Raw genomic sequence first — 23,571 nt, 5'->3', positions numbered from 1 at the left:
CTAATCACAGATGATATCATACAACTCTTTGCTCTTGTATTATAGGCGCTGTGCGAAATGAGCTTACAAGGAGGTGGTCTGGTGCTGGGAATTCAAAATCATGGATACCCCCTTGTCGTGGCCACGTTTGCTACTACCGACTGCCGCCTACTGCTATCCTTCTAATCATAGTCGAGGACTGTAGGACGTTAGGCCTGCGGAGGATTATAGTCTATGATCAATGAGACCTTGGAATCTGTTTTCATAATGTGCCTGTTGTCGTGTTTCTGTGCTGTAATGACAATGTGATGGTTTTATCGAAAAGCCGTAGAATACCCTGAACGCCTTCACCGCTTAAAGCCATCTCATGTGTACCATCGAATCCTCATAAGACTCCAACGTCTATTACGAGCTCTGTTCCTCCTTCCTGCCCATGCCCACGCCGCCCAGCACTCCCCCGGCCAACCCGCCCAGCCCCCTGCCAACGCCGCCAACGGTGCTGCCCAACCCGCCCACGACGTCGCCCTTTCCCAGCCTCGCCACGCCGTCGCCGAGGCCGCCGGTGATGCCGCCCACCGCATCGCCGAGGCCCTTGCCGACGCCGCCGACGACGCCGCCAACGGGGCCACCGACCGTGTGCCCGACGCCGCCCGTCGCGCCCTCGAGCGCGCCACCGAGCCCTCCCCCCGCACCACTAACGGTGTTTCCAACGCCGCCCGTGAGTCCCCCGACAGCGCCGCCGACATCGCCCTGGCCGAGGGCGGACGTGGTGTCTGTGACGGCGGAACCCACTCCCTTGACGGCGCTGTTAGCAGCGTCGCGCGCGCCGGTGGTCGTGCCCGTTAGCGTCTTTCCCGCGCCCGACGATATGTGCGAGACGGGCTGTCCGACACCCGGTGGGAGACGCTCCGCCGTTTTGGAGACGCCGCCGGTTACGCCCGAGGCGAGGGCGTTTGTGGCACCCACGGCGGTCGAGGCGGTGCCGGTCAAAGCCGAAGTGGCCGCGTTGACGCCACCGCTAAGGGCAGACGTCGCGGCGCCTGTGGTCGCTGTCACGGGGTTGCTGCCTCGCGTATCGAGCTTGCGTGGGACCTTTTTGTTGCGTTGAGAAGGCGGCAAGGATTCTGGGGCAATAGTGACTTTTTTTACGGCACCGGGACTTTTCGTGGAGGTAGTGCCGGAAATGGCGGGTTTCGCAGACGTTGCTGGTGCAACGGGTTTCACGGCTGGAGCTGTGGTCTTGGGAGCCGCTGTGCTGGTGGGAGTGATCTTTGGTGTGACATTAGCCGTAGGCGACTTCGGCGTAGTCGTTGCTGTCGTCGACGCTGGGACGGCTTTCTTCATGCCGATGGGCGTACGAGACTTTGCAACATTGTTGACGGGGTGGATAGGCTTCGTCGGGTTGACGGGCGATCCGGTAGTGGGTACCTTCTGGCTTGTGGCAGGGCTGGTCTTTTTTGCGTCAAGTGGGGACTGCGAAGGGGCCTTTGCAGATGTCGTCGACTTTACTGGCGCTGTCTTTTGAGGCGTCGCAGTCTTCGCTGCGCCGGAAGCGACCGTCTTCTTAGCTGTGTCTGACGATGTTGTGGCCTTCTTGGTAACAGTCGAAGGTGTAGACTTCGTAGAGGTAGGGGGAGCAGCCTTCTTGATTCCAGCTGGGGTTTTCGGCTTCGCAGCAGAGGAGGTGGACACCTTGGCTGCTGGATTGCCCGCTGCTTTCGGTCCTGTACCAGCGATTTTTTGGATGTTTGCAACGCCAGCTGGGCGATGCGGATTAGCCAAAGGTCTGAATGGCAGAACGAGAGAGGTAGTCTCAGGACGAAGCATTGTGGCAGGGCTTGGGGCCATCTCCTCACCTTGCAAAGCCTCGTTCTGCTTCTTCAAGTCCTCAAGAGCCGACATGGCGATGGGGCCGAATGGTAGTGCGCAAACGGAACTACTTGCGGCGGCAATGTTGTGTAGAATGAGAACCGGCGGACGCTGGAGCTCGGGCTGCGGGGGAATTGGACCCTCTTGAGCGATCCCGTCTGATCTGCCGTACGTCATCGCACATCCTGACAGGGGTCTTGGCAAGATCCGAGTCTGGAACGTGAGAAGCCACCGCGCAACGTCGACAGGGATCCGTCTCACAAACTCGCCTATTCTAGCCCGCTTGTGCTGATCGGCAGGAGCTAGAGGTAACGCTTTCCCTCTAGTCGCGCGCGTCTGCAGGCCAGGACGTTGCGTCGTAGTGCAATTTGCCGGGTTGCACGACAATGACCTAGCTGTCATTCCTGTCTTTCATCGAACCTGGCCCCAGCCGAAATATCTCTTTCCAAGCACAGTGACGGCAATGCATTCAACCCCCGATAGCCCCAGGCCAAGCAGGATCTGAAGAGCGCAGCATAGCCCTACCCTGCCCGCGAATATACCAAGCTTTGTGAGTCCCGGGCCTGAAGCAACATCTGTTCTCGTGAATGCGGGCCACGACGGCGAGAGGATCCCGTTCGCGACCAATGGAAGCCGAGCTTGACTACCCCGGAAACTTGGTGATTGCAAGCATTGGATCGCAATCATCCGTAGGCCCACGGCCTTTAGAGGCAGAAGAACCCAGTCCGAAAATGTTAAATTGACCCATGAGCCTAGCATCTCTGCTGGTTCCTCTGCGAGCTGAGTCACGCGATGGGTGCGTCTACCGCTCCTCCCCGAGCCGTGCGACCGCCTCTGCTGATGCTCGTTGCTGTTGTCTCGACTGTCGGATGGGTGGTTTCGACGGGTGCTTGTGGCGCCGTTTTGGAGCTCTTCCGGCAAAGCGATCTCGAGGCTTACTACACCAGAGCCTTCGTCACGCGAGGCAATCCTCACAGTTGCGTCTCTTTCGTCATCGCGATTTTGATTCGATTCACTGAGAGAGTGCGGTGATGTCGAGGATGCGTGTCGGGTATGCCCAGAAACAGTCCCAGGAGTCTGTGGCGATCCATATGCCTCGGCCGGTGTATGGGATCTCTGCTCGCCGCGTGTCTCGCGAACATCAGTAGAGCCACGGCTGTCGGCGTTACTTCCACTGCTGTGGTTCCTCCGGGAGATCCTATCCACGAAAGTTCCGGTAGTTCCTGGTGTAGGATCGATGCGCCAATTCCAGTTAAGGCGAGCAAAGAACCAGCTCGACCAAGCGTGGTCCATTTGCTGGCTATCTATACTGTCCTTTTCGAGAAACCTGCGTCGTTCTGAGGCCTCGTCGGCGGTATATTGGTCTGGGTTGTCGGGAGTGAGTATCCCTTTCTCCAGCGGCTCATACATGAAACGTTGGATGCTGGCCATCGCCCGCCTCCACGCGATAACCAATACTACCGGTGAGGTCGAAAGAGCGCGCAGCCAGCCCATCACGTTCTCGATGCGTAGAGGCTCTGGAACTGCCACAACCTGAAGGGGCGAGGATGCGGAGAACGGGTTGAAGGTTTGCAAGTGTGGCAGCAGCTGCGACGGCGGAGCCAAGAAGAGCCTCTGATAGGCAGCATGGAGGACGATGGGTGCAAAGGCAACCTCGATAGATATGGCTATCCTGCATTGCGACGCATTAACTTTCAGCAGTGCTGACACGGTGTTCAACTCACAGCTTTCGTATCCAGAGCTTCCGCCGCAAGATAGCAGCTCGGCTTTTCCGTGGAAGATTCGACCGGAACATGGCATCATCGATTAACGAAACCACAAAGGAAGCCCACAGGTCCCCGTCGTTCATGATCATGGAGATAAGCTGGGCTGGGAGCCCCGCAAACAGGAACCCTGCCGGTCCAGCCGATCTAAGCTGGGCCCGGATCAGGTCCAAAAACGAAAGTTCAAGAGGATAGTCGTAAGTCTAGTGTAAGTTAGAAGCCAAGTCCGACTTTCTGCTGGAGGTTACGTACAAGCACGCGGTCTTGCAAAGCGCCCACCCACCAGGTACCAGCATAACGGGTCAGAGTCCCAAAGATGGCGACGAGGGTACCGCTGAGATCCTCGGCTTCAACCTGCTTCGCGACATTGGGGTCCTTGGGCGGCGGAAGGGGAAAACCGGCAATGTGGACGCGCTTGCGCTCAACTACGCCTACTGCGGCAAGTATATCATTCTGAGCATCTCTTAAGGCTCTGCCCAAGGCGCGGGCCCTCGGATTTACTGGGTGGCCGCGCTCGTCATACTGAGGAGTTTGGGTTTGCCGAGCGGAGGAGCTTCCGTCAGCTGGCAGTGAGGCATTGTGGGGGGGCTGCTCTGGTGGCTCATGTGACGAACGGCCCTTTGCGAAGCTGCGTCAGTCGACGCAACGCGGATACGTCCTGTACGAGAACCAAGGAGCGCAGTACTCACAAGAACAAGCCTGGTCAAAAACACATCTCTGCCCATTCTGAGGAACAGTTAAGGCCGTGAAGGGGTTCGTGGTGAGGGAGGCGGAGGTGTTGCTGCAGGGCGCATGTCGCGAAAATGTCGTTAGATGCTCCCTGGCCAGCAGAGCAACCGCGAGCGAATGCTGCGATGGATGACGCGGAGAGCGACGGGTCAGAGGTCAGAGGTCAGAGGTCGGAGTTGCGCTGATGCAGCAGGTGCGGTGTTTCTTGTTCCGGCCTAGCGCAGTGCTTATCGATAACAAGACTTCGAAAAAGTTGCGACGCCCGCCGGCCTCGATCCCCAGACACATTCCCCTCTCACCAACCAAGTTCAGCCATGGCGCAGAGGGCTGCTGTGAAGACCACTTTTGAGGTCAGCCGGACCATCCAGCCCATCTACGTCGGAGGCAGTGTTGGCCTTAGCCGCAATGGTCGCATCCTGGCGACATGCCTGGGCGAGGAGGCGCTCTTGACCGATCTTGCGACGGGCACTGAACTTAGTCGCATAGAAGGCGTAAGTCTACAAGTGTGCCAGCGCGACATATCCTCTGTATCTGACATTGACGTGCAGAACAGGACGGAGAAGTCATCACTTCGCTATGCTTGACCCCCACCGGCTCGCACCTCATAATATGCTCGCGCTCGCTCTCCATGCGCATCTACGCCCTAAAGCCTTCCGAAGCCGCCGATGCCCTCATTGATGCCGAACTCACCCGCACCCTCAAACCCCATGCCTCGCCAGTTGTCGTGTCTATCACCGACCGCACCGGCACTCTTCTGGCCACTGGAGGTGCCGACGGAACAGTCAAGGTGTGGGACATCCGGGGCGGCTACACGACCCACAACTTCCATGGTCACAGTGGTGTCGTCTCTTCACTGCGCTTTTTCGAGGCGCAAGTCTCAAGCACGGAGCCGGAAAAGGTCGGCAAGAAGAAGAGGAAGACAGAAGAAGAGGCCGGGGAGAATGGCGACACTGCTATCAGCTACAGATTGGCGTCTGGTGGAGAGGACGGAAAGGTCCGGATCTGGGATTTGCACAAGCGCAAGAGCATTGCTGCTCTAGACTCCCACGTTTCCGTTGTGCGAAGTCTCGATTTTTCTGCAGAGGAGAATGCTTTGGTGTCCGGGAGCAGGGACAAGACAGTAATGATCTGGGACGCTCGGACTTGGAAAGTTAGGAGTACGGTCCCGGTTCTTGAGGAGGTCGAGAGTGCTGGATTCGTGCAAGATGGCCAGTTCATTTACACTGGTGGCACGAACGGAAAGCTTCGGTTATGGACACTTTCTGGAGGGAGAGAGGTTACCGAAGAACAAGAGCCGGGTACAGAAACTGAGGGCATCGTGGACATCATTCACCACGACGGCCTCCCATACATCTTGACTGTCCACGCGGATCAGACCCTTGTCCTCCACTCCAAGGCACCATTGGCGGAGATTGGCGACAGTGAGGCTACCACACCGCTTCCTATCCTTAGGCGGATATCCGGCACCCATGACGAAGTGATTGACCTGGCTTACGTTGGTTCCGACCGCTCGTTCTTGGCATTGGCGACAAATGTCGAAGATATTAGGATAATATCTTTAAAATCGCAAGAAACAGGCGCGGATGATCAAATTGGCGGCGGTTACTTCGGCGCGGACAAGAGTCTTCTCAAGGGTCATGAGGACATCATCATTTGCCTGGACGTTGACTGGTCCGGTCACTGGTTGGCCACTGGGGCGAAAGACAACACGGCTCGTCTTTGGCGACTGGACCCGGAAAACGATTCTTGGGATTGCTACGCCACGTTCACCGGCCATGCGGAATCGCTTGGCGCCATCGCTCTTCCAAAAACAACTCCACAGGTTGGCTCTGCAGCATATTCCAATCCCTTGGAACATCCACCTGCTTTCATCATCACCGGTTCACAAGACAAAACCATCAAACGATGGGATACTTCGAGCATCAAGAAAGATGTCAAGAAAGCATCGCGTGCAACGTGGACCCGCAAGGCTCATGACAAGGACATCAACGCGATCGACATGAACCACAATGCGACATTATTTGCCACTGCTTCGCAGGACAGGACTGTCAAAATCTGGTCTGTGGAAATTGGAGAGACCGTCGGTGTGTTGCGAGGCCATCGTCGTGGTGTGTGGACCGTGAGATTTGCGCCGAAAGATACGCCACAAATCAACGGCAGTGGTAATCGCGGTCTGATCGCGACGGGGTCTGGTGACAAGACAGTCAAAATCTGGAGCCTGACAGACTATAACTGTCTGCTGACACTTGAAGGCCACACCAACAGCATCCTCAAGTTGGCGTGGCTCCCTTACCTTCAGACCGGCGATTCCCGCGACAAGCGCGGAGCCGAGGTCGCATCTGCTGCTGGCGATGGTTTGGTCAAGGTCTGGGATGTCAGCACTGGCGAGGTATCATGCACATTGGACAATCATACAGACAGGGTATGGGCCTTGACTGTCAATCCATCGACCAAGACCCTCGTCTCAGGCGGCGGTGACAGTGTAATTACCTTCTGGGAGGACACGACAGAGGCTTCCCTGGAAGCTGCCGCCAAGGGCGAGGCAGAGCGTGTGGAGCAGGACCAGCGACTGCAGAACTATATGCATGCAGGCAACTGGCGTGAAGCAATCACTTTAGCGATTCAACTCAACCAGCCTGGCCGCTTACTCAACCTGTTCAAAGGCGTAGTGGAAGCGGAGGAGCAAGAGAAGAACACCCTGACCGGCAACGTGGAGGTTGACGAGGTTTTGGGGAGCCTGGCGGACGAGCAGATCCTGACTCTCCTTCTGCGGATCAGAGACTGGAACACCAACGCAAGGACGGCACCTGTTGCGCAGAAGATCCTCTGGGCGCTCATGCGGTCGTACCCGGCGACGAGACTCTCGTCTCTGAAGGCTATTGGTGGCATTCAGTCGAAGAGCAGCGTGAAGGAAGTGATGGATGCTCTGGGAGCCTACACAGACAGGCACTACAAGCGCATGGATGAGCTTGTCGATGAAAGCTATCTGCTCGATTTCACACTCAGGGAGATGGATGAGGTTGTTGGAAATTGAGACACGGCGAGCAGAAGAAATCGGCCACGGCCTGTTTAGGATTCGGCGTTTCGGAGTGTGAACCCACGGAAAGAGAAAAGCATTTTTGTTCTTGGCAAGTCTCTTAATTTTAGCTGTACGGTTGTTGCGACTGATAAGGCAACGTCATCACTTCTTTCTAGAGATATTCAATACATCCAGATTATGCAGACGCAATCCGAGGGCGCATGGAAACACCGTGTGTTGATCAATGCCCCACGTCTATGTATTGTCTTCAGTCGCAGTCGAACATCTTAGTAGTGCTTACATTTATCCGGCTCCACTTCCTTCCAGTCCGAATACTGTTGACGAACTGCATAGGCCAATAAACATGATATAGCCACCACCACGGCAACGGATCCCACAAGTCGAAAGTGCCATCTTTCCATAACAGTATGTGTTCGAGGAATTCCCCAATGGATTTCGCAGTCTCGCCAACCGAGGCCTGACCTGTCAGCATCGATAGGACTGGTAGCAGGACTAGCTGCACAAGATCATGCCCGATCCAGTAGTACTTGGCAGGCTCCTTCGGCGTCACGATGTCCCTCGTCGACTGATCGTCCCGGAGGACCGTAAGATACTCGTCGGCGAGCTCCGTGGAGCCCTTGAACAGCACGTCTGCCGTATGAGCACGCGGGTTGCACTCGATTGGGAACAAGGCGATGGTTTCCGGGTTCGTTTTCTCGACATCTTCGTTCTTGACGAGGAAGTCGAAGCTCAAGTGGCCGGTGAAGCCCTCGCCGCCGGGCTCGGCCTGCTTCTCTGTGAAGGCCAGCATCGCGCGCGACAATGGCGCATCCGCCGGCAGGGCGCGGTAGTGCATAAGCAACTCTGCCGACGGGCAAGCCACGAATGCGCGCACACGGCCGCGCACCACGAGGGCGTGTGTGCAGAACTCGCGGCCCCTTACGAACTCCTGCACAATCCACGGTCGCTCCTTGCTCACGCTGAGCCGGGCAACATGCTCGCGCGTCTTGCGCTCGGTTGCGCGCGGCAGCAACGTCAGGTCGCCGCGGCTCTTGTCGTCCATGCCGACGCTCTTCGCGATGAACTTCCTGCTGTGCCCTCCCTCCATCTCGCGACGGCGGTCGGAGAGGCCCACGCACCGCCGCAGCACCGTCAGCATGGCGTCGGCGCTCTCCACCTTGCGCGTCTCCGGCACGCGCAGGCCAAGCTGCCGCGTGCGCTCCATAAAAGCGTCCTTCTCGTGCAGGTCGCGCACGTCGGCAACGCCAAACTGCACGACCCGGCAACGCGTGCGCTTGGCCACAATCTCGGCCGCGACGCCATCCTCAAGCGCGGACGCGACGCCCGAGCAGCTGATCCAGAGCGCGCAGCGCTCCGCCTCGATGATATGCAGCAGTGAGGTGATGTACGGCTCCGCGTTCCCCGCAGCCGTGGGCGGCGACAGGACGTAGAAGCGCGAGAGCGAGCGCGATACCCGGCCGCACGCCAGTGGGTGGAAGTCGGCGCCAATGATGCGGCGCGAGGGATTGTGGGCGTGCAGGAGGCGGGTGAGGACGAGGGCTTTGGTCATGGAGATGCCGGTCACCAGGATGGGTTGTCCGCCGCTGCCATTGCGATCGCCGCCGTTGGTGGTGATGTTCCTGTTGGCGTTGGCGACATTCTTGCTGGAGCGGACCCGGGAAAAGGGCCGTAGAGCGTAGGCGGCAAAGAGGAGGAAGGTATCGAAGGGGAGGAAGATGAAACTTAGAAGAATGAGGAGGAGGTTTTTTGGGCAGTGGCTGTAGAGCAGAGAGTGCATGGCGGCGCTGCCCTTGCCGCGAGGGATTGATCGACCGGGAAAGTGTGGAAGTGAAATTGAGTGGTGTTTAGCGTCGAGAGAGGCGATCGGACGATGGAAAGCTCATAGGCTAGCTGAAGTGCCTGTGTTACGTGAAAGGATCGTGAACGCAATGTTCACTACGTCATGGATACGCTGTTTTGGGCGTTGCGCTCGTCTCCACCCGTCTCATTAAACTGGAGCGACATCACGATGGATTGAAGTGGGGAGAATTACAATGATTGATTGCGACGGAGGAAAGGCAGGTAGCCCGTAACTTGCCTTCCCCGAGAGGAAGGCGAGCCAAACGCGCAGTCATGTGAGGCGTGTTCTCTCCCGCTGCTGCCCGGTCGTGGCAAAGACTTGTGCACTGAATTTCATTCAAACCATGCCTTCAGCACCTTGCTACAATGCATGTTTTCCCAACATCTCGGCCGTCTCTAAGCTATGCCTGCTGTCCGACGCATCGGGTAATCTCCACGCCGTCCTGCGTCGAAAGTTAGTGAACTTGTTTAATCAATGGTGTACTGGAATCTTGGGCCTACCTTTTCACCGGTGGGTTCAAAGCTATCTACCAGTCTGCTCTCGTAGACCAGATTTGGGTTGCCCTTGCGAGTTGTATCGAGCTTGGCCTCGCCTTCTCGTGCGACATACTGTTTGGACGTCCGGTCTGCAAAGCGCGCGTCGACGCCATCGGTGCCCACAGTGCCATTTGCGGTGGCGGCTGCTCTCTTCCGCTCAACACTGCTCCGAACATACTCTAGGTATGGTGGATTGCCCGGTGTGACGACGTTGTCCGCCGCGAGAACGGAGCCCGGCGTAATCAGGTTGAGCTCCTCGCACAGCTTCAAGTCAGTCGTGTACGCCGGCTTGTAGTGATCGAGGAACATGAGGTCGATGCGCTGAAGCTCGCCTGCCGCGTGCAGCCTCCTTATTGAGGCGTCACTGGAGCCAACCACCACCTTGACAACGTCGCTCAGGCCCGCAAGATCGACCAAAGATGCGATGACTGCAGCGAACTCGGGATTCCGCTCGAGGCTGAAGTAGCGCTTTCCGCCGGCTTTGCGCACGGCATCGCCAAAGAGAATACAGGAGTAGCCGACGTAGCCTCCCAATTCCACCTATTGTCCGGTCAGATGCGCGCCTCTCTGGTTTTGCGGCGGCTTACCATGAGCTTAGGTTTGACCTCGGCAATCAGCCCGGTGACGATCCTACCCTTGTCCTCGCCGACATTCATGAGATACCTGGTGCGAGCGAAGTCATCGATGGCCGCCAGGACACGCGCCGGAGAACCGCGGATCTCGTCAATGTTGGGTCTGCCGTAGACGAAATGCAGCAGCTCAACCTCGCGGCCGTCGTCGAAGAAAACGTCCTCCTTTTCGGCGTACGCCTTGTTCTTGTCGAATTGTGCCATGGCTGCGGGGATTGCGGAGCAATGCGGGCGGGCGCCGCTGCTTTAAAGACGAGCGGCGGGAATACTTGCCCCAAACGCAACAGGCAGCTCGGGCAATGGAATCCGGATTGCTTGCAAGCGACCAGGAGGGGAATGCCCCAGCGAAAAGCGAAGATGGGATGAGCAGCTACCTGTGCAGAGCGAGGGCGGAGCAGATGCAGCGGGCGGCCGCCGCGTCGCGGGCGCGGGAGACGCGTCGACCTGGACTCGTGCGGGGGAGGGGCAGGGCGCAAAGGCCCCGGCTGGCTCAGGAACCCGATGCTCATCAAAGATCTGGCGCTACGCGGCGGCTGCGATCTCGCCCATGCCCCTTGTGCTTGTGGCGGCGTTGGATGCCGCCATGCCCGAGACGATCACTCCGCTTCCGGCAATAGGACGGTGCGTGGGGCCCGCTAGCCGCCGTGGCCCGCGGCCGAAAAAGCGCGCTTTCGTCCCAAGTCCTCGATGTAAACATCATCATTCAAACCGCATTTCTGCATGTTCCAGGGGGACCCACCCGCCTCCCGCTGATGGCGTGACACTAAGATCTCAGAGCCAGGCCCGCTGCAACCAGATCTGTGGGCTGGTTGCGCCCGTACTGACGACATGCCCAGGCCACCACGCCGCCGCCAGCTGTGCCCTCCTACATCATGACTTGCTCCACCATGTGTATTCGGATCATGCTAATGCACTTGCGGCTTCGCACGCCTGAGCATTTTCGTTCTCTGTATGCACTATGCCCCCAACCCCTGCTTCCCCTCCATGGCGACATCGTCATCTTACGACGGTACCTTGCTAAAACCCGCCGCGTCCAATCATCGCCTCACGGAGCTATTCCTGTGGGCTTTGTGACCGCTGCTTGTTGTTCACGCGCAGCGTTTCTCCATGTCCCCGGTACAGGCGAGCGCGTGTCCAAAACGGGCCGCCCGCCTGGCGTGGACGGGTACAAGAAGCGACTGTTTTCCGGTTAACTGCCCCTCCGCAGTTCCTGCAGTGCCAACGTGGGCTTTCGTTCTGTCCCCTTAGCCATATACTCAACGACCCTTCAACATGTCGGACATGAAGGCGACCGTCGCCGAGACATCGGCTGGATTCCACGTCCAGGGCTGGGAGAAGATCGAATATGACTTCACCTTCCTGGACGGCGTTTTCGACACTCGCAATAGCCAGCTGGCTGACTGCTACGAGCGCTGGGGCCGCTGTCTCGCAGTCATGGACTTCAACATCTTCGAAATTTACGGCACGCAGATGCAGCAGTACTTCAACCACTACAACATCGACCTCAAGCTGCACAAGACAATGATTGGCGAGAAGGCAAAGTCAATCGACACCTTCTTGAGCATCGCCGACTCCATGACGGACTTTGGTATCATGCGCAAGGTATGTGCCGCTGTGTAAGGTGTTGCTATGATCGTTAACACTCCTCCAGGAGCCCGTACTGGTTGTTGGGGGTGGTTTGGTCACTGATGTTGCCGGGTATGACAGTATCGATTAACGCTTGTCTCAGTCCGTCTGGCTAATAAAAACGAAGGTTTGCCTGCGCCGCATACCGCAGAAGCACCAACTTTATCCGCATTCCCACGACTGTCATTGGCCTCATTGACGCCTCTGTTTCGATCAAGGTGGCTGTCAACTACGGCAACTACAAGAACAGGCTCGGTGCTTACCATGCCCCCATGCACACTTTCCTCGACTTCAACTTCTTGCGAACACTACCAAAAGCCCAGGTGCGGAACGGCTTCGCGGAGCTAATCAAGATCTCAACCTGCGCGCATCTCGACACTTTTGACCTGCTTGACAAGTACTGCGAGCAGCTCATCAACACCGGCTTCGGTCGTGCGGATGGCGCTCCGGCGGAGATTAAGGCGGCGGCAGACAGGATCAACCGCGCAGGGATCTATGAGATGCTGAAGCTGGAAACTCCCAACCTGCACGAGATTGGGCTGGACAGGGTGATCGCCTATGGCCACACGTAAGTTGCTCCTCAAGTCGTCGTCGTGACAATTTATTGACGTCTTGTATAGGTGGTCGCCGCTGCACGAGTTGGTCCCGGAAGTGCCTCTTCGCCACGGACATGCCATCTCCATCGACATGGCGTACTCTGCTACGTTGGCGAACATGCGAGGCCAGCTCAGCGACGCCGAATATCGGAGGATATTGAACCTCTTCTCGCGAGCAGGTCTGTCCATGGATCACGCCCAGTTCGACGAAGAAATCCTCGACAAGGGTACCAAGGCCATCCTGAAAACGCGGGATGGCAAGCTTCGGGCCGCCATCCCCAGCCCTCTGGGCAACTGTGTGTTCTTGAATGATGTGTCGTACGAGGAGATGGTCAAGGCGTTGCATTTGCACAAGCAGATGATGAAGGAGTATCCACGCCAGGGCGAGGGTCTCGAGGCATACGTCGACTCGAGCGACACGGGATACACCATCAACGGCGCGGCGGTCGAGACAAATTCGGCCAATGGCATGTCGAGCCTGAAGAAGGCCGTCGTGAACGATGATACGGTGGACCGGGCCCCTAACGGCGGGCCTGTGCAGAACGGGTACACGAGTAAAGCGTCGACGGCGGTGCGCAATGCGGCAGGGTGTGACGGGATTCCCAATGGGGCAAACGGCCACGCCAACGGCAACAACGGCCACAGCCACTAAGCGGCGAAGGGCTGCACGGCACGGGAGGGCGCATGGTTTCCGTAGCCCGAGAAGGCAATGGCAAATGACGCCGTCGGGAGAGGTATCTCGGTTGTCTCGAAACAGCAGCAGCTAGTAATGCATGGATGCGTGTCGTAACGGCAAATACTTGATGGTCATCTCCGCGTGCCGCCCAGGTGGGCCTCAGTATCTGTCATCATCAGTGGGCGCCGCTCGATGCGGGCCAGGCGAAGATGCGATCAGCGATTGCCGGGCGAAGCGGCGGTGCTGGTCGCGGGCTATCACACTATCACTAGTCATCACGGGAGATTGACCAGCAGGTTTGCGCATGCTCGAACGAGGTGGTGCTGCGGCAGCTCCTTCCGAAAGAGCAGGCACATTCTGGACCCTTGGGCGTCCCTTGCGGCCGTTGGCTGCGGAGAGCGCCAGCGCCGGGGCGCAGAGGCAGGCGGCCGGCAGGCTCAGGCCCCGTGCGATGCCTGCCGCAGCGAGTCGCCGGGCAACGGGCCTCGCGTGAACTGGGCTGTGATTCGGCGTGTGGGGGAGATCATTTGTGGACGTGCGGCGGCCGGGAGCCCCTGAGAGGCGACTGTCCAGCCAGTCCCAGGGCGGCGAAGAACAACAATGCTGATCGCTCCCGAGAGAGAGCGCACGGTGGGCGCGCTGCGGCGCACGCTGCTCCTTTTCCTCCCACAGCCAGACCGCGCGCCCGTTGCCTGATATTCGCCTTGCCGGCCGCTCTTCCCATCGTTTGCGTGCCAGTCTGTCGCTGCCGCCGTGTCATCGCCGTGCCAGCGTGCGTGCCCTGTGCGCTTTCGGGCCACTGCCTACCCTGGGCCTCTGCTCGCTGCACAAACCCGCACCCTCAAGGAGACCGCGTCTCCACCAGACAAACGCCGGAACCACCTGGACGAGCCTTCTCCAACGCATTCGCATGGCCCTTGCAGCCCGTTGATCCAGCAACGCGCCAGCAAAGCCCGCCGCCGATGGCCGCAGAGCCAACCCACCAGGGTACCGCCAACTGACCAGCTCCGCATCAGTCACCGCACATCGGCGCCAGACCGCGCGCTGTGATTGCGCCGACTAAGCAGTCCGACCCGCCCACCATGGCCACCACCACAACCACCACGCTGCCGCGTCCCATGAACCCTCCCACCGGCCCGTTGCCCGCCCTGCCTGTCCCCAAAACGCGGCGCGCTGCAACTGCCCGTCCCGGCCCGCCCAGCCCGGAGCGCCGCATATCCACCGCCTCCAACGCGTCGCTTTCCCGCCCACCGCCCTCGCCCGCCGCCGCCCGCACCTCCTCCTCATCGCTACCCATGAGGCCGCAGAGCAAACACGCGAATTCAGCCACCGCCGTGCCCCAGGCCCAACAGCCCGCGGCACAGGCCGGTGGCCCGTCGCCGCACAAAACGTTGCGCAAGACGATCAGCATAGGCTCGTTCCCGCAACCGCCCAAGAGCAGCCGCCAAAGCCACCCCTCGAGCCCGTTGTCCGCCGCCACCACCCCGGACGGCATCACCACCGACCGCAGAGGCTCTGCCGGCTCATTAAGCGTGCCCGGCGGCGGCGGCGCCTTGCGTAAGCGGCCCAGCGTCAAGGGCCGTGGGCCTTCGGCCATCAAGTCGCCTCTCACGTCGCCAAGCGCCTTGACCGAGTTCTCGCCCACGGAGAGTCGGAGCTCATCCGCGAACGGCTCCTACTCGACCGGAATCGAAGAGATGGGTGGCGATGACAAGGGCAGCAAATCTCCCTCATCGGATAACGATTCTGGAAAGGACGTCAAGGGCAACGTCATTGTGAGCGTCAGAGTTCGCCCCAATGCATCAACCAGTGAGAATACGGGCCTGCAGGACTGGGAACTTGATGGCAGGCGAGGCACAATTGAATATAGGGGAAAAGATGGTGGTACTTTTCAAAGCGGTACGTGCGCTGTCTCGGGTTTTGGAGTGACACAGATCGGCTGACACCTCGCAGATAACGTGTTTTCGACTCAGGACAACAACGCCAGGGTGTATGATGCAGCAGCAAAACGATTGGTGCGTAGGGTGATGGAAGGTTATCACGGAACCGTTTTCGCGTATGGAATGACTGGCACAGGAAAGACGTTCTCCATGCAGGGAACAGCAACATCGCCTGGTGTGATACCGCTGGCTATCACTGACATTTTCTCCTTCATTCGCGAGACACCCAAGCGAGAGTTCTTACTCCGGGTCAGTTACCTGGAAATTTACAACGAGAGGATCCACGATCTTCTATCAGATCCGCCACCGACAGGACCAGGCGCACAGGCCATCCAGCAAGAGGAGATCAAGTTGAGGGAGGACAGCAAACGGGGTGTATACGCCACTCCGCTGAAAGAAGAAATCGTCCAAAGCCCAACTCAGCTTCTTCGCGTCATTGCAAGAGGCGACAACAACAGGCGTGTTGCCGGAACTCAGTTCAACGCCCGCAGCTCGCGCAGTCATGCTGTTGTACAGATTGTGGTCGAGAGCCGTGAGCGCGTGCCCGGTGGCGTCGCGCTCCAAGATACCAAAAGGACTGCCATTGCCCCCGGCGGTGTCCGAGTCTCCACTCTGAGCTTGATTGATCTTGCTGGATCTGAGAAAGCAGCTGAAGATAAGGAGAGAAGGACTGAGGGTGCTCATATCAACAAGAGCTTGCTCACCCTTGGTACCGTGATTGCACGCTTGTCCGAGGCAAAGGAGAAGAAGGGAGCAGACAAGGACAAGCACTTGCCTTACCGCGACAGCAAACTGACCCGCTTGTTACAACCAGCCCTGTCTGGAGGCTCACTTGTCAGCATCCTGTGCACAATATCAATTGGATCCACCGGAACTGCCGCCTCCATCGCCACGCATGTCAATGAAACCCTAAACACATTAAAATTCGCGTCTCGGGCGAAGAACAACATCGTTAGCCATGCCAAGAAGGCGGAAGAGGCAACTCCTGGTGGTGGCGATGCCGGCAGTCGTGCCCTTTTGGACCGATACCGCATGGAAATCCAAGAGCTCCGCAAACAACTAGACACCAAGACGAAGGAAGAGGTTCCAGTCGTCAAGGATGTCGATATGGCTGAGGAGAGGGCGCGGGAGGCTGAGGCGGCGGCGAGGCATGAAGAGCAGATGTTGGAAATGCAACTTGCGCGCACGGCCTTGAAGGAGCGTATCGAGCATCTCAACCGCCTCATTCTCAGTTCAAAGTCGATCGGCGTCAACTCTGGCCGGTCCTTTTCGTCTATGGGCTTCCAATACCGCAATTCGATCATGAGCAATAGTGAACCTCATACTGTGTCGGCCCGAACCTCGACAGCGACCCTGGAGGTGCCGCACTTCAACAGAATGTCATCAGGAGGCTCCGCAGCGTCGTTTTCCCCTTACGCGACTCAGGCACCTGGCCTGCCGTCAGACCACACTTCCGAGGAAGACGACTCCATTGGAGAGAATGGTGATGGCACGGCGACTGAAAGTGCACGGGTCCGGGCTCTTCAAGCGGATCTCGAGGACAAGAACCGCTACATCGCGACGCTGGAGAAGCGGCTTCTCCAAGCACGGAGGTCTAGCCACTCGCGCGTATCGATGGCGCTGGCGGCTTCGGTACACTCGGCCGAGGAAGGCGGGGTTGAGGCACTGATGAAGGAGAAGGACGACGAGATTGCGGACCTCAGGGCGCGACTGGACGACAAGGACCGAATGCTGACGGCACTGCGCTCGGCGGCAAGGAAGCGCGACGTGGCGGATCTCACAATCGACACGTCGATCGAGCGGAGAGCATCGATGGACCGCAGAGCGTCCATGGGGCCTCGCACGCCCGGGCATCGGAGTCGGGGGAGCACGGGGTCGTCGTACCTCACGCGGCAATCGGCAGCCAGTCCGATTGCACTGCTGTCACCGCGGTCAGAAAAGAGGTCTCGAGACGTGGAGGACATTACCAGGATGCTAGACAACATGATATCGGAGCAGGGCGAGCCCAGGCAGCAACCCGGCCATGGGCGGAGGACGAGCATAGCCAGGATGGCACTCGAGGGCCGGGGGACGTCGTAGGAGCGAGCGGGAGAGGAGCGGGGGTGTTGGGACTTGATTTTGGGGGTCCGCGTCGACGTTCATGCGGCGCATCTGGTCTTTTTTGCTTTCTCTCGTCTAGATACCCTGTTCGCCGTCCGATTGGACGGGCACTGTCGCATTTCATTCTTAGGGCTGTTATACACGCGTTTCACGACGGGGCAGGGCGGGGAGGCGCGTTGTTCGGAGAGGAGGGGCTGGGAACCGGCTTGAGTAGCTTTTAACAATGGAGAGGCTCGCGAGGGGCGGGGTCGGCTGCAACAGATGTGTGACGCGCATTGCGTGTGCGGGCGTCTTGGGTGGGTTTCACCCGCAGGCGAGGGCGGTTTGATGAAGCAGCCATCAGGGCCGAGCCGCCATGTAACAAACGGCCGCAGCCTACGCGAGCTCCGCTTCAGGCCCCGGCGCAGCGCCACCACCCAGTAGTTATGCTGCCTTCCACGCCTGCTCCACCAACAGCCGGCCCCTCCGTCGCCGCGTGAGCTCCCTTCACTCACGCTTACATGCCCAGCGCCATGCTCCCCTCTGCCAACTCGACCCGGCCCTGACCCCCCTTCGCTCCTCCCCCACGCCGACGGTGTCTGGACGCCTTCATGCACGCGTAACATTGCCTGTCTCAACTGCTTCCCTTCGTGCTCCAGACGCGCTTCCCTTCTAGCCCGCCACCTGCCGGTCCCAGGTGCTCGACGGCTCCAACTTCACTTTCTTTCCTTCGCCAGCCCGCCCTGCCTTGACAGCTGCCCAGTCAGCGCGCATTAGCTCCGCATCCGCACCCAATCCGCATTCTTGGTCCCATCTTCCTCCGAAAGACTCACGCCGGCGTCCGTCATGCTTATTCCCTCTCCCCACTCGCCCAGAATGCACGCCAGAAAGAACCACCACCTCTCGATCAACTCGCCAGGCTCCTCTGCCCTCCCGCCGAGCGGCGGCCTGACCCCGCGGACCCCTCGCTCAGCCCGCGGCGACCCTCTGCGCGATCCGCTGCTGCTCTCGCGCTCGCCCCCGCCCTCGCCAGGCCTGCCGCCGGCCCACCCAAGGGACTGGAGAAGATCGCTCCCCAACTATTCGCGCCTGCTCCGCAAGCTCCTCGTGGTTTTTGGCGGCCTCGTCTTGTTGGGATGGCTCGGCGTGCGTCATTGGTGGCATTTGTCCGCACGCCCTCACGGCATCTCCTACCAGGCGCCAGACGGATCCGAGTACGAAATGGTCGGCGGCAGCCTGCTGCCGGACGAGCCGTCGGTCGTGGCCATGACGGACCAGAAGGGCAGGGCCAGATGGACCGTTTCCATCCCCGCCGACTCGCCGTTCCCGCTTGCCCCGGCCCAGTACAGGGACTTGTGCGACCAGGCTAAGGAAGTTGCCACCTCGATCCACGGCAAAGGCTCCCACCACAGGGGCTATTACTACATCGATCCCACCTATATTGACGTCCACCACGCCGTGGAGCAGGGCCTCCTGCCAGATCTGAAGGGCGATGCCAAGATGGTGTCTCCTGTGGGCTTGAACGATAGTCTCATGGGAGCGGGTAACACGTACCGGGGCGAGAGAATGGATATCTGCGAGACCAGCTTGACGTTTGTCATGGAGACTTCCGACGCTGGTCTGGGAAAGACCTTGATGGCCATGTGGATGGCGTATGGGCTTGCTCGCTTGGAGGGCAGAGCCTTCTTCATTGACGATACGAGATGGTACGCCCGCATGCGCTAACGTTGGTTGCGATTCATGTCGCTGACTTTATGCAGGCCCTACGGGAGCTACGTGGGCTATTTTAAGCCTCCTCCGACCCCGTCCTGCCTACCGCCAATGACAAGCCAGGTTGTTCCCTGCCCCCACCATGCCAGGCACTTGATGGTGTCCGCCGCTACCATCCGCACCACTTTTGGCCACGCTTTTGTCGAGGAGTACGAAGATCCCCGCAAGATGCAGGTTCAGCGACAGCACAAGATTTTCGGCATGCTTCGGGACGGTTATGAGGCTCTCTTCCGCCTGCACGACGAGGACGCTAACTACGTTCTGGAGCGGACCCGCACTCTCTACGAACCTGTCATCGAAAAGGGCGGCGTCAACATTGGACTGCATGTGCGCCGCGGGGATCGCCATCCCTTCGAGTACCAGTATTCCAAGGATTATATCCCATTGGACCGCTTTGCGCAAGGCGTCCAATACCTCATCGCCGAACACTACGGCCCGTCCCTGCCTGGAAACAGGACTGACGGCGCCAAGGTGGAACGCGATGCTCACGCCGGTCCAATCAAGTCCATGCACACTCCGGCTGCGGCCGTGAGCCAAGAGGAGCAGCCGGATCTCCTAGCTGTTACTTCCTCCCAAGCTGTGATGGCATCCGACGATCCAGACGTATACACGGCCTCCGAAATGGCGGGCGTCGTGCGCGCCCAAGACCGCATTGTGCTGGCCAGCAAGAAGACGCTGGAGGCGTCGGGTGCCAAGAACAAGAACCGGTACATCGACGAGGTCTCGGGCTGGGAGGGTGGTTTCTTTCGCGACGTCTTCTGGTCGCTTGGCCGCTCGAACGCAAACAACGCCGGCGCCGCAAGCGACCACCGGAGTGGTGAGCCGAACGAGGCGGCGCTGAAAATGCGCGAGCTCGTCGGGCGTGCATACCTCCTTGACCTAGCGGTGGTGGCCAAGGCGGACCAGGTTATGTGCACGCTAAGCGCGACCGGGTGCCGGCTCCTGGCGGTGATGATGGGATGGGAGCAGGCGATCGAGCAAGGCGCGTGGAAAAACGTTGATGGAGAGTTCCACTGGAGGGGCATAGATTGGTGACTTCAACTTATAGAGATGTGGAGGGTGGAGTCAATGTGGTAGGGGGAAGAAGAAGGCGAGTGGAAGATTTAGGTCCGTCTTTGATCTTTTCATCATCATTATACCATTTTCTGGCGGGCGGGCATACACATAGCGTTGCATTGCAGGCGTTTTCACATTTCCTTTCTTCCCTGAATCGTATATAGCAATTAATATTTCTTCCGCTCATTTTGAATCATCTCGTGGCGGGAGAGTGGGGAGAGTGGAGAGGGATGCGATGAGAGAAGGTGTAGGAGAAATATAATCATTGGTTTTGTTATGGTCTATGCTGCTAATTCCCCGTTTCCCGTGACCTTAATGCCAGTTATTTGAGATGTTTACTTGCCTATGTGTGCTCTTTACTGACAATAGTTCGCTTCATGTGTATCCTACCTGCTGTTCCAAGGTTTTATATTAGTAAAATATGGGTGAAAGATCTAGCTTACTGTAAAAACAGTTATGCGAAAGCCTACGGTATGCTCTAAAGACACTAGTCGCGCTCGTCGATAAGAGAATAGAGGTAAAGTTTGTTTTCACCTATCTCTCTGACACCCCACGCAATCAGTATGTACATCCGCAACTTTGCCTGATCGCGCTAGGCTTACGGACCTGTTACTGCGACTTCGAAACCAAGCCTTTCCCCGGCATCAATTTGGACCCCCAGCGCATGGTGGAAAAAATGGGGACGGTCAAATTTACTCTGATACTAGGTTCTTTAAACGACGCGCTCTTCCTCCCTCTATCGATCTTTCTTTGCCGTTGTCCCCCTTTAGATTAATTACGGAATGATGACATTGGTCGTTCCTACTCCATAAGCCTTAGACATCGTCTTAGATCAGGCTAGACCTAAAGCAAAAAGAAAGGAAGAAAGAAAGTAACAGAACAATCTACGGCTAGAAACCATCATAAGCTCTTTTCTTTTAGTTGGACTTAAGAATGCCGGAAAACTAGAGACAGCGTCATTCTTTAAGCCCATCCAGTGTTCTAGGAAAGAAATAGCCACGCTCAGGCCTTTGAGCTCATCTACGTAGCTTTCCGGACTGCGGAGATAGAAAACAAGTGACAGTCTACCTTGTGTTGCAGTTCTATTGTCCCCCTTTTCTTTCCACTCTTTCTGCTGCTGCTTCAATCACCTCACACTGGGAGACAAAAGAGTCTACCTCCTCGAGCATGTCTTACACGAGACCCTTGATCCCGCCCACGTAAAGATCCGTGGCCGATATTCGAAAGTCTTTGTGCCACTTCCAAAACTACATATACGTCGGGATGTCCTCTTCTGCTCTCTTTGAAGGAAAATGCAATGCGTCTCGTGGAATATGAAAGTAAAATGGTCTTTCATGATTCACTGGTCTCAATCACTAATCCGCCAAGTTCCCACACCGAGGCTGCTGGCCGTTTGTTCCTTCCATTTTGATTATGATCATTCGGTTCCCTTTTCTCCTTCTGCCCCTTCCTGTTCAATCCGATGCTTCCAACATGTTCCCACCCCTCTTTACGCCAACTTAACCTTCAACACTCCGTCCAACGCGTCCATGGCCCCCTGCACGAGAAATCCCGCCACATCCGCTACCCACCTCTTCTTCTCCCCCGTTTCCGTCGCCAAAACCCGCGTAACGACGGCCTCGCCCGTGCGGCCCCTCCTCATGCCTTCCGCCAGCCTTTCAACGCCGTCATCACTTAGCCTGTTCGTCCAGTCCAAGGCGGGCTGGCGCACGGCTTTGGCGAAGGTTTCAGTGACGACTGTCTTGAGCACGGCGAGTTCCTTCAGGGGAATGGCTTGCCACCACTTCGGCGCCTTGTTCTTAGCGAGGCGCGTCGCAGCGTCACAGAGGCGGGCGGACGCCTGCAGGAATTCGGCGACAAGGAGAAGGGCTTGGATGTCGCGCTGCAGCGGCAGGGGATGTCTGGTCTTGCTGCTTTGCAAGGAGAGCGACTCTAGCGCGTCTTCCCCTGCGGAATCTTTCTGGATGAAGCCGGACAGCCAAGTCTGCAGGTCGAAGATGGCGGCGGAGGTCTCGCCGACGTCGGTGCCGGTCAGGGCCTTGCTGGCGAGGGCGCGCAGCTTGACCCAGCCTGGAATGAGCGCCTTCTCGACAGGCGTGAGCTCGGTCAAGTCCGAGTCGGACGGGCTGTTGGCGATCTTTTCGACGTTTTTATTGGCGATGTTGATGCGATGAGCGTGGCTGTTGTCGGGGCCCGACGACGAGGCGGAAGACGAGATAACAGTGCATGTGTCGTCGATGAGCAGGTGCAGCGCGAGCCAGTACCGACCCGGCACGGGCCCAGAGGAGAGAAGGTGCTCGAAACGTGGCGTCGCCGAGTGCTCGTAGTTCCACATGCGCTTCAGGTCGCGGTTGTCGACGAGGCCTTCGAGATCGTCGTCTGTGATGCTGTTATCTTCCATGATACTTACTACAAAGATGAGGCGTGAGTTTTCTTAAGACGTACCTAATACTTCGCAGTACATGTCATCGACCGGCTCACCTCTGATGCGAAGCGTTCTGCGCCGTTCGATAACCGAGACTTTCCTGCTCAGACTCTTGGACAGGTTGTTCTTCAGCTCTTGAATTTCCAGCAGCCGATCGTACTGCAAAGCGTCAATCTCAGCGCCAAGGAAAGCCTGGAGGGTATGCAGAATCCTGTCGGCCGTCTGTAGGATCCTATCGAGCTGCGTCAGAGGGTCGGTGTTGGCTCTGCTCTTCTGCTTTGCGCGGTAGTAGAACGGATGAGTGATGGCCATCCGAGCGAACATGTGGTGACTGAGTGTCTCCATCAGTATTTCCTTGACCTTCAGACTCGACCAGGCTTCCATAGCCTCGCTGAAGTTGCCCAGGAATGCTGCAAGGCGGGCTTGGAGGAGTGCTGCTTTACGGCTTTCGGGAGCGTAAGAGAGCAATTCTTTCATTATAATCTCAGCCTGGACCAGATAGTCCAGGGACGACTCGAGGTAGAAAAGTTTGACCAACGCCATTGTGGCTAGCGCGCAAGCATCCTCGCAGGTCGTGACATCCTTGCCCTTGGCCAGTTGGTGAACGTCGAGCGCTTTGACCACGAAATCCTCCAGCTGGTCTTTAGTAGCCTTCTGATCTTTAGACAGCGTCAGTTGATATTCCAGTTTCAGAACGTTCGCCTTTGTCCGGAGTGCTTGCGCTTGGTGCTTCGGAGTTCCATCTTGAATCGGCTTATCCTGATCGTTCGCCAAGTTGAAGCACCAATCCAGGAATTTGGAATGATGAACATCGTCGAGCCTCTCGACATAGGGTGAAACGTCCTCGAAACAACATTGCTCCTTGGCGAAGACCATGACATAGGCAATGCAGTTTTTGAACAGCTCCTCATTGTCCTTTGAAGTAATCGATGCTTTCGGCAGTAGACGAACGCGAAGATTCTCATTAGCGTACCTCTCGTGGATTTCTTCGAGTAACTTGTTCAACTCATCCACGAGA

General features: G+C 57.9%; 8 protein-coding genes across 8 annotated transcripts; 4 read left to right on the top strand and 4 right to left on the bottom strand.

The window, feature by feature from the left end:
• Positions 1 to 384: 384 nt before the first annotated feature.
• SLS55_007561 (uncharacterized protein) lies at positions 385 to 1,881 on the bottom strand (the record flags this gene model as incomplete). The annotated part of the gene is made up of 2 exons (XM_066778977.1): positions 385 to 1,703; positions 1,836 to 1,881. The coding sequence occupies 2 exons, from the start codon at positions 1,879 to 1,881 to the stop codon at positions 385 to 387; spliced, it is 1,365 nt and encodes a 454-aa protein (XP_066631414.1).
• Positions 1,882 to 4,654: 2,773 nt separating this feature from the next.
• utp13 (U3 small nucleolar RNA-associated protein 13) lies at positions 4,655 to 7,374 on the top strand (the record flags this gene model as incomplete). Its single annotated transcript, XM_066778976.1, has 2 exons — positions 4,655 to 4,831; positions 4,894 to 7,374. The coding sequence occupies 2 exons, from the start codon at positions 4,655 to 4,657 to the stop codon at positions 7,372 to 7,374; spliced, it is 2,658 nt and encodes an 885-aa protein (XP_066631413.1).
• A 253-nt stretch (positions 7,375 to 7,627) lies between these two features.
• SLS55_007559 (uncharacterized protein) lies at positions 7,628 to 9,157 on the bottom strand (the record flags this gene model as incomplete). Its single annotated transcript, XM_066778975.1, has 1 exon — positions 7,628 to 9,157. The coding sequence occupies one exon, from the start codon at positions 9,155 to 9,157 to the stop codon at positions 7,628 to 7,630; it is 1,530 nt and encodes a 509-aa protein (XP_066631412.1).
• A 530-nt stretch (positions 9,158 to 9,687) lies between these two features.
• SLS55_007558 (uncharacterized protein) lies at positions 9,688 to 10,412 on the bottom strand (the record flags this gene model as incomplete). The annotated part of the gene is made up of 2 exons (XM_066778974.1): positions 9,688 to 10,296; positions 10,407 to 10,412. 2 exons carry the CDS (start codon positions 10,410 to 10,412, stop codon positions 9,688 to 9,690), a joined length of 615 nt encoding a protein of 204 aa, XP_066631411.1.
• Positions 10,413 to 11,657: 1,245 nt separating this feature from the next.
• Positions 11,658 to 13,259, top strand: SLS55_007557 (uncharacterized protein; the record flags this gene model as incomplete). The annotated part of the gene is made up of 3 exons (XM_066778973.1): positions 11,658 to 12,001; positions 12,163 to 12,579; positions 12,632 to 13,259. 3 exons carry the CDS (start codon positions 11,658 to 11,660, stop codon positions 13,257 to 13,259), a joined length of 1,389 nt encoding a protein of 462 aa, XP_066631410.1.
• A 1,902-nt stretch (positions 13,260 to 15,161) lies between these two features.
• On the top strand, positions 15,162 to 17,302 carry KIP2 (Kinesin-like protein kip2; the record flags this gene model as incomplete). The annotated part of the gene is made up of 2 exons (XM_066778972.1): positions 15,162 to 15,167; positions 15,380 to 17,302. The coding sequence occupies 2 exons, from the start codon at positions 15,162 to 15,164 to the stop codon at positions 17,300 to 17,302; spliced, it is 1,929 nt and encodes a 642-aa protein (XP_066631409.1).
• Positions 17,303 to 18,949: 1,647 nt separating this feature from the next.
• SLS55_007555 (uncharacterized protein) lies at positions 18,950 to 20,107 on the top strand (the record flags this gene model as incomplete). The annotated part of the gene is made up of 3 exons (XM_066778971.1): positions 18,950 to 18,954; positions 19,132 to 19,138; positions 19,247 to 20,107. 3 exons carry the CDS (start codon positions 18,950 to 18,952, stop codon positions 20,105 to 20,107), a joined length of 873 nt encoding a protein of 290 aa, XP_066631408.1.
• A 1,510-nt stretch (positions 20,108 to 21,617) lies between these two features.
• On the bottom strand, positions 21,618 to 22,597 carry SLS55_007554 (uncharacterized protein; the record flags this gene model as incomplete). Its single annotated transcript, XM_066778970.1, is given in 3 exon segments — positions 21,618 to 22,507; positions 22,574 to 22,579; positions 22,591 to 22,597. 3 exon segments carry the CDS (start codon positions 22,595 to 22,597, stop codon positions 21,618 to 21,620), a joined length of 903 nt encoding a protein of 300 aa, XP_066631407.1.
• Positions 22,598 to 23,571: the final 974 nt, after the last annotated feature.

This window comes from Diplodia seriata, assembly GCF_021436955.1.
Source record: "Diplodia seriata strain FDS-637 chromosome Unknown scaffold_7, whole genome shotgun sequence".
Lineage (NCBI taxonomy): Eukaryota > Fungi > Ascomycota > Dothideomycetes > Botryosphaeriales > Botryosphaeriaceae > Diplodia > Diplodia seriata.
This window is presented reverse-complemented; position numbering and strand designations above follow the sequence as displayed.